Here is a 17,024-nt window from a genome sequence, read left to right as displayed (position 1 = left end):
AAGGATAAATAAAAATTTCATAAAAAAAAAAAGAAAACAAACAAACAAAACAAAGCAAGACAATAGACTGGAAGATTTACGAACTCAATGCTTCTCTGAAACATCCCATTGATCAACTTCCATGATAAAGACAATTTCGGTTTGGGTTTTATATAACTGCGCTCATTATAAAACTGACTCTACATACACGTATATGAAACCCTGACATGACATGAGGTATGGAAAACACAGTGTCACAGCACATGAGCATGTAAATAATTATACTTATATACTCATAAGGTCCATTTTACATCATTACAGCAAGCTTCCCCACACGGAGGCCAGAACAGCTGCACCAATGGCAGCGGTGAAGGTCATCTTGGTGGATGGGGCGCCGCTGACCTGGACAGGGTTGCACTTGTCTGTAGAGCAGCAGTCGATTTTGGTCTGGTAGGTGACGCCCAGCAGGGTGCCGTTGGTGGTTGCGTTGCAGCCAGCGGGCTCGCGGCAGCCCTGCGTGTTGAAGCCCACGGTGCTTGAGACTGATGGGAAAGCTGTGGAGAAATGGTCGTGTTAGCAAGTGGAGAGGAACACTGTACGTTTAATCAAATTTAAAGTTTCAAGGTACCAGTACTTAATTTGAGTGTTATAACTGAATAAAATTTTAATTCTTAAATATTCAACATGGGATAAACTCATACAACCACTAACAAATAGCAAAATCATTTCTTCACTTCCGGACTCAAAACCGGAAATGAAGCCTTTTACTACTTTTAAACTAGCATGCATGTGTGAAGGAGTAATTTTCCACTATGGTAAAGTGACTACTAGCTTATATAGAGGAATGTATAGACAACAAAAATACATCAAGGAATCGGTAAGAAAAAACATGACTATCAGGTCAGACTGGTAACAGGTTTGACGGCTGAGCGTTCATCTGAGTGTTTGTGACTGGATGTCACAGTATTTGGGAGGCAGTCATGCCTGTGCTGTTATGTAATGCTGAATGGAGAAGGGTGTGAGTTCTGAGTTAAGGAGGTGACATACATGCTTTTCCAGTGAAGCATACGCTGGTGTTGGTTGTGCAGCTCACTTCAGAGTTGCTGAGGCAGAAGCCTACGATACCGTACTTGCACTGGTTGCAGGTCAGGGATTCAACTGAAAACACACAAATAAAAGTGCAAAAGTTAAAATAAAGAAATAAAAAATAATGAAAAAAAAACACTTTATAGTCAGTGTGTAGAATTTGCACAGTAGTTGCCATTCATATTGTTAGTATCAGCAAGAAGACACTTGCCCATAACATATTCTTATAGCAGTGGCCTGGTATGTGTGGTTACTGTTAGATGAAATTTGAAATTTTAACACTGATAGCGACAGTTGCGTGTCTTTATTTTCGAAGTTCAACAGTTTCCCTTGGGATAAGTAAACTTCCATCTTTTCTTTTCTTTTCTTTCCACGTGAGCTAATATTGTATTAGGTAATCCACCACACCCTGTGCTGTGATCAGAGCAAATGTCCTCAAACCTGTTAAACCTGCTAAATACACAATCAAACTGTGGTATCGGCACTACTGTATGATTTGTATCTTCATCAACACGGCAGATGGCAGGAATGAAAGGATGCTAATGAGTTTGTTACTGAATGGGTTTATTTTTTTAGTTCATTTGGAGACTCGACTAAAAAGTTACATTATTTGAAGAGGTCCAGTTCGAACATATCAGGCAAGTAATGGTTGAAGAAAGTTGTGGTTTCACTTGTATTTTGAGATATCTGCTTCTAAGATCACATCTCTTCAATTCAGAGGAGATGAATGAATGAAACTTTGTTCTGGTGCTCAAAGTGTTAATAGATGATCAAGTCAAACGTGGGCTGTTTTTCAATGCAGTTTGGTTCACCACTGTTATGTTTGGAAGGCGGCAGACTTTTAAATGTCCAGTATCTCAAAATCTGGACGCATAAAATTGAGCCTATCTGAATAGTTAGGATTAGGAAAAACAGAGGCCAGAGAACAAGAAATCTGCAATTTCCTAACTTTTAAAAGGTACGACAGGTGAATTGGCCCACACTTTTAAGAAGAAAAAAAAACTGGATGAAACTGATCATTTTGCCAAAGTATTTCAATGGCATGATTCCTCTTTATTTGACCTGTGATATTTGGTCTCATGAAGGTTTGAGGTTTCGTGTTGGAAAGACGACACTTTAGGAGCATATTTTTGTCAATAAAGTCTCCCTACAACTAAGGTACCATTTTAAAATAGCTTAATTAGATCAACCACTGCCAGAAAATTTGCCAGATTTTTTCCCTCCATACTTATGTCATATTTTTCTTTCCATTAATAAATTTGTAACCATTGACGGAAAACCCTTAATTATTGTTAAATCTTACCCAGCATGAGAGATGCAAGAGCTGCAAAGACTCCAAGCAGAATCCTTCCCTTCATCTTGTTGTGTTGGTTTGGTTATTGCTCAGACAAGAAGAAATTCCTCCACTCAGGCGCTCAGATGCTGTTTGTAGTAAACTGAGCCCGTTTGGTGAGATGAGGGATTTATACAGTGAGACAGGTGATGGGAGGGGACAAAGTGTGTGTGTGTGTGTGTGTGTGGGGTGGGGTGGGGCGGGGGTTTTCTGGTCTATTGTCTTCATTGAAACTTCAGAAGAACGGTTGCTGAAATTGAAGAAGAGAGATGCCAAGAGATGGGTTGCCTAATTACTGGAACAAAATGTCCAAGCCTGTCTTTAAAAAGTCTTTCGTCACAGATTCAAGCTTCATTGGCCCGTAGTGTGTGTTATTTTAGTTTCATCACTATCTTAAAAAACATCAGGAAAAATGAAACATGTCTATTCCAGAACCCATTCATAGCTTTATTTGACCAACAGTGAAAAACCAGAAATATTCAGTTTACTATCGTTTATAACACAGAAAAACGCCAAAACTTCCTTCGTCATTTTAGCCTGAATGACAGAAATTATCAGAGTCTGACAATCAACCAATCAATGAACAAACCAGCAGTTTCAGGTCCAAGCGTATTAATGTGGCGAGTTTGAAAAATAAACCATGATGCAGAAAAAGAAGAGCCTCATAATCCTCTACTGAAGGGAAGATATGAATTAAAAAAAAAAACAGTAAAATTGGATTCAGAAAATTGACAGAAACATTCAGTTTGTGTTAGAAAACTGAAGATGTGGATTCATACTTCACTCACACTTAATTTGATAGATTTCCCACTTGAGTTATCAAGCCTATGACTTCAATTTGTCTGTACGGTTTAATTTTAAGACCTGCAATTTTCTCTCACACCAAATATTTCAGTTTTATGCCAAAGGCTGAACCTCATACCAGTAGCAGCAGCGGTATCAGTACTGTGAGGACTGAAACCGGAAAAACCAGTCTGGAGTGCACACAACCAAGGGACAAGAGGACAGCAGAATCCAAATCAAACCAGGAACACCACACAGAAGTATTTTCTTCCCTGTTTGGATATTTATTGACAAATCTGTAGAAAATGTAGAAAATTTGATGCAATTTCACAAACCAATTTCAGGCAGACCTACATATTTCCCTCTTTTTTTTTTGGAAAGCAATGGTGTCAATTTGGCTCTGACAAATTTCAAATTACTGCATCTCAATTACATTTAATATCTGCAATCAACATGATCAGTTTAACTTCCTTCTCCCTTCACATACCAGCGAGATAATCAATAGCTTTTATCCCACAGTTTTGTCAGCAATGTGCAGTGTGGATTCAACACAATTATAAAAAATAAAACGGAACAACAACAGAATATATGGAGCTGCTTGGGTCAAAAAAAGGATATTATCAGCGAAATAAAAAGAAATGTTTTCACAGACAATACCAGACATAAAGCAAGAGACAATTTACATTATGTTGCCACATGTTAATAAAGTAAACACAAATCAAAAGGCAGCAAATGTTCAGAGAAGCTTGGAAATCTATATATTGGCATTTGAATATAATGGCTGTAAAATGTGGGCCTAAGGCAATAAATTAAAGGGATGGTTCAATATTTTAAGAGTATGCTTATTCCTCTTCCTGCACAGAGTTAATAAGAGGAACAACATGACTGTCCCGTGTGTAAAGGAAACAACAGCCAGGAGTCATTAGCTTAGCATAAAGACTGAAAACTGAGCGAAGCAGCTAAACTGGCTCAGTCTGACAGTAAACCTATATGCTTACCAACACCTTTAAAGCTCACAAACAACTTGTTTTTACATCTGTACAGATAAAACAGACAAGCTATGAAGTGTTCAATCAATGAGCTTTGGAGGTGTTGGTAGACAATTTTTTCTTCTTACCCTCAGACAGAACGAGGCTGGTTTCCCGTTTCCGGTCTTTATGCTAAGCTAAGCCAACAAGCTACAGGCTGTAGCTTCAGATTTACCTGGCACAAATTAGAGTGACATCAATCCACTGATTGGACTCTGACACCGAAAGTGAATAAGCACATTTTTCTTAATGATGGACTCATCCCATGATGATGCATGATGAATTTACCCACCACATCAAATTATTGCCCAACATGTGATTCATGCAAATGGCACACACGGCCCTGAATCTGTACTTTATACTGCCTAGTTAAGCGACAGAACATTTTAATATCTCATTTTGAAATGAGGGCTGGGACACATTGAACAGAAGAGGGAATTTAACTTTAACTGATATGCACACTTGTCTGAAATCAAAAGCAAAGATAGGAGACACGACCCATGAGTATGAGTGTGTGTGTGTGTGTGTGTGTTTTATGTCTGTGTGAACTTTATTTCATCTACTGCATATCCCGTCAAACCAGGACCTTGGTCACAAACAGAGCCGTGAAGGTGGCCACGGCCAGGCTCAGCCCGGAGGTGCCGGGCAGACCGGGTGCGGTGTTGCACAGGTCGGTGTTGCAGCACGTCTTCATCATCTTGTAGACGGTGGAGTTGGAGTCACTGGAGGGGAAGTTCACTTCCTTGGTCTGGTTGCACTCGGCCACTGCTAGACAGCCCTTCATCTTGACATCCACAAAGCTGGCTGCAGGGCCACAACAAACACACACAGTCACCATCAACATCTATTGTTCACTGTGCCCGACTGAAATGGTTGGTCGGTGAGCTCATACTTTTCATGTTGTTGTGGCAGTGAGAAGATCTTGTTAGGCAAGTTTTGGTGAAAAGTCTCAACTCAACTCAAGTCAACTTGGAACTGTGGATTATAGCAACTCGGACAGGAGTAAATTGTGCTCTTTTTAGAGAGCTATTTTCAGGTACATATTTAATAGTTGATGTATATAGGATTGACTTAAAATAAACTCACAACGAAGAGCACGTCTTGCTGTGAAATTGCATCCCTAATGGTTGTTGAAAACAACAGAGCTTTGTGGTACAGAGGAATAAGGTCTTCAAGATGAACACATAATTTAGATTTTTTTTATGTTGACTATGATGGATTTGTAATAAAATGATGGCTGCCTGCAATTTGTGGTAAATTCACAGAAACGAGCACACACACTCTGCGATGATCCTTAAGGAAAATGTCTCCAAAAGTAATTTCAAGTTGACCTTGGCAGAGTGTATATTTACTGTGTATTAGCCTGGCAAATCTTAAAATACAACTTGTAAACAGACTGTCATGATATAATGAATGAGTGTCTTTTTGGAAGAAAATCTGAACGCCAACTAGCTAAAGGAGTCGAATCAGCTTGTGGTGAAGTTGGACGCAAGTGATCACAATCACCATTTCAAAAACACCCCAATAGGTTATCTTTGAATGGTGAGGCAGATCTGCAACAATGATTAAAAAAAAAGGCAAGATAAGTGTGTGTTGACCAGTTGACCAGCAGGTTGGGCGAGTTTGGGTCAGCCTATAGGGAAGTGTTTTGTGTTGGTGGTGAACCTACAATCCAAGTAGGTTAATGAATGAAAAAGACTGAGACAGAGTTCTAAGTGTTTAATGTAGTGTTACCCCTATTGTATGGTTGTTTTGCTGCTATTCAGCCCAGATACTCCTGATACTGTGGGCAGGAGAGGAAGACACAAGTGAAAGAGCAGCAGGATCATCACCCACACTTTTTGTCGGTTGGGCGGTGTGGATTGGCTCTGGGGTCAAGTGGGTTTTGTAACCCGCTACACACAACTACAAACCCTTGGAAATGGAGGGAATTCGGTTGGAAGAATTTTTACGGCCCACTGGCCTACACAGGGAAAATAAACAAAATTATCCCCAATTACAGCAGTGCTGAGATTGTTTCGACACATAATTGACACATTTTCTGGTCATATGTTGGGAGAATATAGCTGATGTTAAACCCTCTCAAAGCATTCCTGTGGATGTCACATTCACAAGAGTGGGAGGGGCGTACGTGGTTTCATGGTAATCTTTGACCACCAAATTCATCGGTTCGTTCTTGAGCCGAGTGTCTTTGCCAAATATGAGGAAATTCCCTCCAGCCTTTGAAAACTTACCTGGCTTAAAACTTAAAACCTGAAAACGTAAAAACCTCCAGCCACATCTGAGGGCAGCGCAGAAGTGTAAAAGGTTTGTCATAAGGGCCAATTTGTGCTCCTTTCCTGCCGTTACATAGCTATGTTTTTTGAAAATGCAGCCGGCTGGGTGTGAGTGAGTGCTGATGACAACTTTGTTTTGGAGAATGTAGTCCAGTGAGATTTTTAGCTTTTGAGCTCCTTACCTGCTGTTCCGACACCACTGAAGCATTGTTCTCCACTTTCACATGTTACTTTAGTTGTTAGGCACAGGTCCCAGAGACCAAGTTTACATTTGTAGCACTGCAGAGCTTGACCTGGTATCAGCAGAGAGTTGGAGGGGAAGGGAGGAGTAGGGGGGGAGGAAAAATAGTAGAATTAGAACAATCAGGTTTGCAACAGGCTATAATTAAGAGTACAAAACATCTTTTCAAGTTGGAATAAAATGAAAGGCTTTTCTGAGAAGTGAGACTGAGTTTCTCAACCACGCAGATGATGCAGTCTGACATTCAGAAAAGGTTTAAGAAGATGCCCGACTGTGATAACACAACCACACAATGGACAGAAGTGTTTAAGAGGTTGAGATAACGAAGCTCTTAGCAGCACCTCGATGTTGTCTTTTCTGATTCAGTCTTGCCTCAAAACATTTTTACACATTATTTTAAAATGTTACATTTACTTAAAATAATTACGTTTTGCACTTTGATATGATCATTCTACTACTGCCACTTCTATACTTTACACACATGACAAATCAGTGTTTGACCTCACAAACACTCTACTGCATGAATGGACGAAAAATCCCACAGAAACACTCCAGAATGTTGTGGAAAGCCTTCCCAGAAGAGTGGACGTTGTTATAGCTGCTAAACTGTCTAGAATTCGATGACATTAAAGTCCCTGTTGGTGTGATGGTCAGGTGTCCCGATACTTTTGTCCACATAGTGTGTCTGGCGTCTATCCATCCAAAGTTGCTCTCCTACCCTCCTAATCACTTCAGACCTCCTACGCTGAACTTTGTCATGAAAACAGTTTCAATTCAGTCTTCGATTTCTGTTATTTATTTAAGAAGTTTTTCTTTATCCAAACTGAACTGATATGTTTGTGCTCAGACAGAAAAATGTGAAACCGAAAATAAATGAGATTTTCAGCTATAAAACCTGAGCCAGTTTTACTTGCGTGTGTGATTAGCTTCCCGACACGGAAATAACTGCAGACGCAGTTTGCACGATTTAACCTCACGAATTCAGAGCGACCTGTTGTGATAAAGGTGTGGCATATCAACAAATTTAAAAAAAAGAAGGGTGGGGGGGGCTTGGGGGGAGAAGAAATTAAGCCAAACGAACACACGTCCAGAGTTTAAAAATGGGTAACTCCACTGATTTTACACAAAAAATAGAGCCAATGGAGATCTGTGAAAATGTCTGCATCACCTCTTTAATGGCTCTGGAGGTTCTTTGTCAGTTCTGAAAAACCGGCAACTGTTTACTCCGTTTACAAGCCCTAAATGTTGATCAGAAATTTAAAAAACTGAAGGTATAAAGTTAAGTACAAGTACATACTAAGTGGTTTACTTGTTTAACTTCATGTAGCTTTAAATTTATGAAATTGTGTTTTTTGACACGGGTGACAGTAACAGCTAATTATGCGGATGTGCATACCGCCATCAGTCTTCATTTATCATTTAGGAATGATGAGGTGGGAACCAGTATGTCACATAAAAAAAAACAAAGTTTTTGTTTTCCTCAGCTGTTCCTGGAACTGTTTCACCACTGCCCACGTTTTGTTTCACGTTGTATGGACCTGTGCGTCATTTCTCTCTTTTCATTGGACTGTATGAAAGTGGCCTCCAGGAATCACACACCTAAAACAATGTGACCACACTGGGGACAAATAGTTGAGATCTCTCAACCTCTGCCGCTTCAATTCTGCTTTGTTTTTCTTTTTTAAATCTGTCCCCAAATGTTAACGAGATGGCTGACTAAATAACATTTTAACATTAGAAGCGTGTCACTTGTGTATCTAAGCAGACATAAAGTTACTATGGAGTTTAAGGGACTGTAAGAAAATGTTGTCAATACAAATGAACGAAATGTAAATAAAACCAACCCAGTGGGTGTTGCGGCATGAAAGGGATACTGTAGATAAAACAGTTGAACTGCTCTTTTCTTTTCTTTTTTTTGAAACAGCATTATAATGACCTGGCGAAGCCTGAGGTGCAGACGCTCAGCAAACATTTATGAAGTCACACTGGAGTTGAAAATCTCCACTCGGCTGCACAGCTGGAAGAAAGACCATCTAGTAAATAAAATTCTCTCAGGATGAGTGGAGGCACTTCAGCACACCTGATAAGCCACTGTGAACCTTATCTGTTACTACCGAACTATAGTTACAAAAGTACCTGTGACGTGTGAGACTGAGCTGGAGAGAGGAGGGGAGAGACTGTGCGTGAGGACAGAACTTTGATGAAACTATGTAGCTCGGAACCTGTCGATCCACTTCTAAAGTCAGTGCTCCGTGACTGGGGTTTTTACAGAAAGTACACACTTAAGTACTTACAAAACACACAAAAAACAAAAAAAAACAGAGTGAGTGAAGTGTGGTGTTTGTTCTATTTGACCTTAACTTTACTTGTACATTCTGTTCTATCACAGCAAATTAGTTAGAAATGCGTCTTTAAAATAGTCTGTTTACTGTGTGGGTAAAGATCATGTGGTGATTTTAAAGAGAATCCCAGTTCTGTGATGTTACTTCTAACTAACTTAAACAACATATCAGCTAAAAAAAAAATACATACAATACATAGTCTTCAGAATTCCACTTATAACAACCTGTCACGCTTATCCTTTGTAATTTATGATGTTCATTGCTTGTATGTTTCTTTCCCTCTCTCTCTCTCTCTCTCTCTCTCTCATCCTCTCTGTCTTGTCTACCTCTTCTTCCCCCCCTTTACCCAGCTGACTATCAGCAGGACAGTTCTCCCTTGCAAACCGGGTCCTGCTGAAGGTTTCTTTCTGTTAAAAGGGAGTTTTTCCTTGCGATTGTCTGCTTGCTCAGGGGTTCAGGCTCTGGGTCTCTGTAAAGCATCTAGAGACAATTTTGATTGTACAAGGTGCTATATAAATAAATTGAATTCAATTGAATTGATGCACTGCACAGCTCAATTTCAGGATTACAGGGACATGATGCAATCAAACAAAGTATTCTGAGCAGGGAGTAGTTAAGGGGAACCACTGTTTTCACCTATTTAAAGCTAAATATTTCTCTTTTATGATAACAACAATAATAACAAAAAGGAGCAACTTGGGTATGTGACAGTAAAGGTTTAAATCTTAAATCTTCAAGGACATAAAATAACTTTAAAGCGAACATTGAGAAACATTCTGCTGTGCAGTGGCCACTGTGGCCACAAGTGGTAATTACAACATGATAGTAAATTCTAAAAACCTTAACAGTAATACAAATTGAAGGATCAAAAGGGATTCATTAAAAAAAATGGAGTCATATCTAAACTACTATAAAGGTGTAGTGTGTAGTGAATGGATCAATGGCACATTTTATTGTTTATGAATAAAAATTTTAGTAGGAATAGGAAGAACAATGTTTTATTTGCTCTTTCAGAAATAATGAATAATCTCACAGGTTAGTGTGGAGCAACAGTCAACATGTGGTCTGACAAATACAAACTACATTTAGAAAAACGTAAAGCAGTCTAAAGCAGATTAAATATTTGACATGGAAAACTGATGTTTCTCTCTAAAGATTTACTGCCACATTGTTCTGATGTTTGCCGACCTGAGTCATCGATCACTCAACATTTTTTACAAGTGAACAGATCCCCCAGCATGCATTGCAATGTGGGACAAAACCGTCCTTTATGTTAGAGAAATAAATAAATAGGTCACATGATAAAAACATACATGCACATGTACAAAAACTTACATAAAAATGTATAGATTGTGGGAAGTGTCAAAATAAAAGTTAAATGGTAACAATAGCCAGCCTGATTTCAGTGACGACACACCCACACCTTTGTACACTGATGGCACACACCCTGTCACGCTGGTTTCGGTTACACCTGAGTTCAAGTAGAGCTAATATTTTGGCAATTCTCATGGCCTCTCTTTGCTTCTGCTAAGCTGTAATCTCATTAACACGAATAGAAAAGATAGCAGAGATTTAAAACAAAGATTTCATCTAGGAAGCACAAAATATGTCTTTAGCTGGCGGTAAACCTCCGGAAATATCTGACCCACTGCTTTCACAACGCTGCATTTTAGCAACACAATAAAATGTCAGCACAATTCTTTAGGTAAATGACAGGTTAAATAAATTGGAAAATCAGCGTTGCCACACCTGTTGACACTTAATCGCTCTGAAATGCTGACTGACATGTCACCTTTTTGTTCTGCTGCTGTCTGGGAGGCATCTGAAATCCAGTCTGACCTGATCCTCCAAGACACTGAGTCACTCCATCCATAACAAAACAGCAGGACACCCACAAGTATTTACACACAACAAATCTCAAGACTTTTATGAGCATCACAGCATGAAAATTCACCATCGGGGGTGAGGAGAGTAGAAGGGAGTCAGGAAGGAGGGGGGGAGTCACATGGGAACAGTCAACCTAATGATGTTTGGTTACAGCAGGCTGTTCGTTCACGGCAGCAGAAAGTGTCACAACATGTAATTGGTCGCGTCCTCACCTGATAGATTGCGACAGATTCTCTGCACAGCAGCACTTCTAAAGAACAGCCTCTGGATGAAAAGATATTAAGAGCATCTCCAAAAAAATCAACAGCCACAGCCCCTTGATGAACACAACCGGTTGGGAAGTCAGTCGGAAGTTGTTTCAATTCATAATTGTTTCAATTTATAATTACGTGTAATGACTTTCAAGATCATAAAATCTTAATCTGCAAAGCAATAACTAAGTAAAAAAATGTAGATTAATTTATGTATTATTTTACTTGAAGAAAGAAAAAACAGGGCAGGTACCTCATGTTACATCCCACACTTTACCTTTGTGAAAAGGAAATGTGGGGGAAAATGTTTTCTGATCTATAAACAGATTATGTACTTTCTTTATTGTGTTTATATTCCATTTAGGGATTAAATCTGTTTTGTGTGTCTGTGTTTTGACTTTGTATCACTGTTGTGTGTATCTACACAAATTCAAAAGGAGGCACAGGCTTAAATTTGTAAAAATAAATAAAAACTAGTAAACATGAAATCTCAAATTAAAACATAGTGCATTTCAAATAATGACACAAGTTAAGCTACAAGAGCACAACCCTTTTTTAGAGTGACTTGATGATAACATCTGAATACTACAGTGAGTTATTCTGCCTAAAATCAGCCTCCGGTTTGATGGCTGGGAACCCGTTTGAGCTCTGAGGTGTGGCACAGCACTGATAATCACCCTCACAGACAATCTTATACTGCCCCCTACGGCTCTATCACTACAACTACAGATCACTGCATCAGCCCTTCAGTTTAATGTGATAAAGAGGATTGGGTTCGGGTTATACAGAGTGAACACAGAAGATTGACAGCTCTGATGTCGTATTGGACGTGCTATCTTCCCTGTAATCGGGACTTTGGGAGGATTCAGTCGCCAAAATTTCCACCTGAGGGCACCCTTGCTGCACAAGTTCTTAAAATAGTTTGTCTCCAGTTAAAACGACGGCTGTTCCAAGTTCCAAACATCACATCATTAACTCAACAACAGTGCACCATGACCAGCAGAAACAGCAAAAAGCTTGGTTTTTGAAAGCTTTGTACTGTTCTGCCTTGGCTCACTGTGGGGAACAGCTGGGAGGAAAAACCATGAATAACGCAGGCTGAAATTAAACTCAATTTGAGTCATGTGCTACAACACGAAACCCACTGTCCTCAGAAATAAGACGCCGTGTTGTGAGACAAACATGCAGACAAGTTTATAAAAAGTACAGCGAGTGTAAATATGCAAACACTGTCATCAAAGCTTCCTTTGGATAGAGATAAGCATCATCTATACACACTACAACCTCACAGAAGGTGAACACAAACACATCCAGGCAGGTCTGCTGTGCTGTGTAAATAATCTTGGTTTGCATTCGGATATAAATTGGATTAGGGCTCACAAAGATGACATCTTTGAAGGATGGGAGCAGCCAGACTGATGAGAGAAGTATCTTGTCCCCTTCTGAATTCATTTTTACAGATTAATAGAACAAAACTTGAAACTTGTTTGAGGAAAAAAAGAAACTGGAAACTCTCTGTTTAGGTGAACGTTAATACTGGTGTCAGTTTGGAAGTGCTGCAGGCAAAGCGTTTTCTTACTTGAGAGTAGCTAGAAATATCTTGAACCAATGATTGGATTTACTTACAGTAGTTAACAACATCTTTGCGATGGAAAGATCACATTCTCTGTAAGACTGCAGCAGGACAAGTTTGTTTTTTGGTAAATCCAGCAAAATGCAATAAGGTTAAACATCTCAAAATGCAGCTAATGCCAATTTAACATCACTTCCATTTCCATTTCCATTTATTTTGCCAGTTAACGGCCTCTCTAGACTTTCTCCTCCCAGTTTAAGAAACTTGCCGACATCTGGATTACAGAAGTATTTTTGTCTATTTTCCTGGCAGCTGCTGCTTGGGGAAACCTCTCAGTAGCCTGTAACATATTGACTTCAAAAACCAACCAGACCACCATCTGAAATCATCAACTTTTCCTCAGAGTCCACACATGTATTTCATCCCTCCACTTGTAGGCTACAGGGAGACGTGAAACCTCAGTATTTGTGAATCACCCCTGTGTCACAAACAACTAGTAAAGGCTTGAGGCTATCACCTGAAAGTATTAAAACAAACAAACAAACAAACAAAAACAACAAAAAAGCAGCCAGGATGGGAGTTCCATAGTTCCCACTACAAAGGGTGTGGTTTGAAACAGGAGACAGAAACAGAGATGAGGGGATCAAAACACAATGGTAGAAGAGTAGTGCACCGAGTCTGCAGACCCTCTGCAGAAGTGCAATTTGAGACCCAGGCAAAGCCTCAAACTGTTGCAGGGTGAGGAATTTCTCATGCAATAGCTGGCAGGTTGGGACATGATTCAGTCTTTTAATAATGCCTAGAAAAAAAGAAAAAAAAAATCTTCGTACCACAACCCCAGTGCCTCACCCCAACCTGTAATAACAGCATTAGAATAAAGCCTGGGATAGTCTGCAGCAAGCCTACTTTGATTCATCTGTGGAAAACAATCTTGTGAGGTGCATCTGTCTCTTCAGAGTCCTGCATGTTTTCTTCCATTAGCAGTTACTCTGTCTGTTATTTTCTTGGTTCATCAGTTAGCCTACTCTTTGCATAAAATGTCATAAAATAGTGAAAAATGCACGATAAATTACCAAAGTATAGCAGTGTCTTCAAATTTCTTGTTTTATCCAACCAATAGTCCAAAATTCCAAAAATATTTAGTTTTCTGTGAGGTATGATAAAGAAAACTGCTTGAAAACCAAAGTTAGCCAATTATAAAAACAATTAATTCTCTGTCAGTTGGCTAATAGATTAATAGATCTGTTGGACTTATCTTCAAATGTTCACACTACTTTTAGATAGTAATTTCAACAGGTCATACATTACTTTTGCTAACCATTTCAATGGTTTGTAAATTTCTTTAAGCTTAACCCTTTCACCCATTTGTCAACAACTTTGGGCTAACTGTTAACCTTTAACTAACTGTTTCACCCGTTTGCCAATGACTTTCAGGCCAACAGTTAATCCATTACCTTTAGCTAACCGTTTCCCCTGTTTTTCAGTTAGGCTACTTTTAGCAAACCTAGCCTATTTTAGCTATCTCAAATCACTTTGGATGACCTTTCATGAAGACTCCACTGTTCATTGTTATCTCACCTTAAACAGTCAACTGAGCTCAACCAAAACAGACAAAACCAGGAAAAGATATTATCTTACATTATGAGACGACAATCTGAAATCACAGAGTACCAGTTTTGTGCATATGCTGTACTTGCCTACAACTTGATGTACCTTTGTTTGAATGCACTGGTTCATTGCTGGGTCAAATTTGTCACAAGGGTGCCCACATCTTGCCTGTCTGCCCCTAAAATGGTGTGAACACACCACTGGCTCAAAAAGTGAACACACCCTGTCTAACAGCCCTGCACCCTCTAGCACAGAGATCAACACAACACACACTTCTCAAATCCCCATCCAAAGTAAATTATTACTTCACTCCAACAAAACATGTTCAGCTTCTGATTTGTGTTGCCAGGTACTTCAATGTTGAGTATCTTTTCTCCAAATACAAATCAAAATGGGAAAACATAAGAAGCTCCACAGAAATTAATCTAATCATCTGAAACTTGCATAAGACTTCTGAACATTGCAGACACTGCCGTGATATGTTTAGGGACAACTAACCTAAATAAAACGAAGACACGACGCACCTCAAGCAGAAAAACGGAGGTTATTTATTTATTTTTGTACCTCTCTAAAATGAGCCTCAGTCACAAGTGCAACATGCATATTATTTTTCTCAAGTGGTTATTTAGTGTAGCTTCTTACCGACTGCAAAGCAGAATCCGACTGCAAAGAGCTGGAGAATAATTCTGTTCATCTTGGAGCGCAGGGACGAGCTTTCAGAGCCGACGGTGAGGACAAGAGGTTCGGACCGTTATAACTTTGAACAAACGGCGAGCTTTTTTCCCATCGCTGCATTTATAATCTTCCACCTCCCATCCCAAACGTCACCGTTATCCAATCAGAGGACGTCCTCTGGGACATCCACCCAGTTATTTTATTTCAAACTGTCCCACCTGTGTGACTCACTGGTTGATGGATGTCGCCTCCCAGCAGGCAATTTGTGCTTTTAGGTGTCCGTTTGGTGATGTTGTTTGGTTGAACTCATTGTTTGTCATTATTGCATGCCTATATGAATGTATAGTCAGTGTTTTGATTTGTGCTTGATTTGTGCCTTTAAGAACTTTTAAGTCACTTTAATCAGTAGTACAGTCGAACATTTATGTATTTACTCCTATTGAGTCTTTCCATTCAGGCAAATGTTGTACTTTTTACTCCTTTACATCAATTTGACTGCTAGTTAGTCGTTATTTTTAAGATTTTATCTTGAAAACAAACAACTCAGAAAAACGTATTGAATACGTCAAATAATTAAAGATTTCCAACCTTCTGGCTTGTGACTCCTTTGGTACCTTTTGCAGATAACACCTGTATGTATTTTTACTTAACAGGGAAGTTAAATGCAGGGCTTTTACTGATTTAATATTTCCACAGTAGTGCCCATACCACAGCGCCTTTGGGGATCGTGTGTTTCTGTGGCTCAAGTGTGACTTTATGAAGAGTCTAATGTGCTTCATTGCATCTCACTAATTTGCATATTGAGCCCATTGCTGTTCAGTGAAGACCAGAGTTTGGTTACTCCAAAATTTCCAGATAAACTGATGAATAAAACATGCCTTTAGGGTTTGACAAGCCTCTCCTGTTTATACCAAATAAATCTTTCAAAATATATGAAAGTCCGAAAATTCTTTTTCAGTAAAATGTTAAAAGACAAGATGCAAAAAGAAAAATGTTGAACCTAGAGAAAAGTATAGATCCACATGAGACCACCTGAACTGGGATTACGAAGAAAAAAAAAACATTTACAAGTTAAGATTCATATAAAATTTTATGAAATTCTCATTGAGAAATAAATACATAATACTCTCTTTCTTTAACTTTTTATTTAAAAAAAGAAAAATTGACAGCTACATTGACTGAACTGATCATCTTTAGTTAATTACTATTTGCCCTCCTGGTTCAGTTAGTCACCACACCTTCAGCTCAGTCAACAGACCTCAAACAGTTTCATACAGTCGTGGCCTGAAGCTGTCTCCAACACATACATACATCTGAACACACACATCTGAACACACACACAGTATATGACTCCTCCATCCCTACAAGCTCCTGGTAAGACAGCAGGTTAAAGATGCTCCTGCAGAGGGCTTCACTTAACATACACTTAACGTGGCCGGTGGGACACTCAAAGGGTCAGTTCGTCTGGTGTAAAGCGATAGTTCTCTTTCTGCAAGAGTAGACATTTAATTCACGAATCAGTTCTTGAGTCAGTATAGTAAAAGAAGAAAAAAGAAAGAAAACTGTGGCAGCATCTTGATGTTCAAAGAAAAGAGGTGGACTACAGGATTCAGGAGGTTCCAGTTTAAACATGTCCGTCTTATCTAAGTGGGTCTTTCCTCTGTGTTTTCTGTGGGAGTGTGCCAGCTGATACTGTTGTTATACCACAACCACTTCTGAACATGCTGTACTGGAAATTACACACAGTTTACTCATGTGCAAACTCCTTTTTATTTATTATTACTCCTCCTTGCAAACAAGTACGTGTGAGTTCTCTGAAAGCAGCAGTGAGGAAGAATATTTGATTTTCACTGGCTTTTCTTCAACTCACAGATAATATTCAAATCATCTGCTGGTTTTCCTTGAGGCTGTAACAGTGTGTGTGTGTGTGTGTGTGTGTGTGATCCCATGGGGACAAAAACT

General features: G+C 39.2%; 1 protein-coding gene across 1 annotated transcript; it reads right to left on the bottom strand.

Moving 5' to 3' along the window:
* Positions 1 to 2,824: 2,824 nt before the first annotated feature.
* spaca4l (sperm acrosome associated 4 like) lies at positions 2,825 to 15,181 on the bottom strand. Its single transcript, XM_046416917.1, has 3 exons — positions 15,030 to 15,181; positions 6,668 to 6,778; positions 2,825 to 5,013 (listed from the first exon to the last, which is right to left on the bottom strand). The coding sequence occupies exons 1-3, from the start codon at positions 15,079 to 15,081 to the stop codon at positions 4,784 to 4,786; spliced, it is 393 nt and encodes a 130-aa protein (XP_046272873.1). The 5' UTR covers positions 15,082 to 15,181; the 3' UTR covers positions 2,825 to 4,783.
* Positions 15,182 to 17,024: the final 1,843 nt, after the last annotated feature.

This window comes from Scatophagus argus, chromosome 17, assembly GCF_020382885.2.
Source record: "Scatophagus argus isolate fScaArg1 chromosome 17, fScaArg1.pri, whole genome shotgun sequence".
In the NCBI taxonomy this organism is placed as follows: Eukaryota; Metazoa; Chordata; class Actinopteri; family Scatophagidae; genus Scatophagus; species Scatophagus argus.
Note: the sequence above shows the minus strand (reverse complement) of the source record. Positions and strands in the feature narration are given on the sequence as shown.

What these genes read in the sequence shown, in the direction of transcription:
- spaca4l (XM_046416917.1), bottom strand. Translation starts at nt 15,081, where the DNA reads ATGAACAGAATTATTCTCCAGCTCTTTGCAGTCGGATTCTGCTTTGCA. An exon ending in CGGATTCTGCTTTGCAGTCG is followed by an intron (nt 6,779 to 15,029) that starts GTAAGAAGCTAC and finishes TGCTGATACCAG; the next exon opens with GTCAAGCTCTGCAGTGCTAC. An exon ending in CAGTGGTGTCGGAACAGCAG is followed by an intron (nt 5,014 to 6,667) that starts GTAAGGAGCTCA and finishes GTGGCCCTGCAG; the next exon opens with CCAGCTTTGTGGATGTCAAG.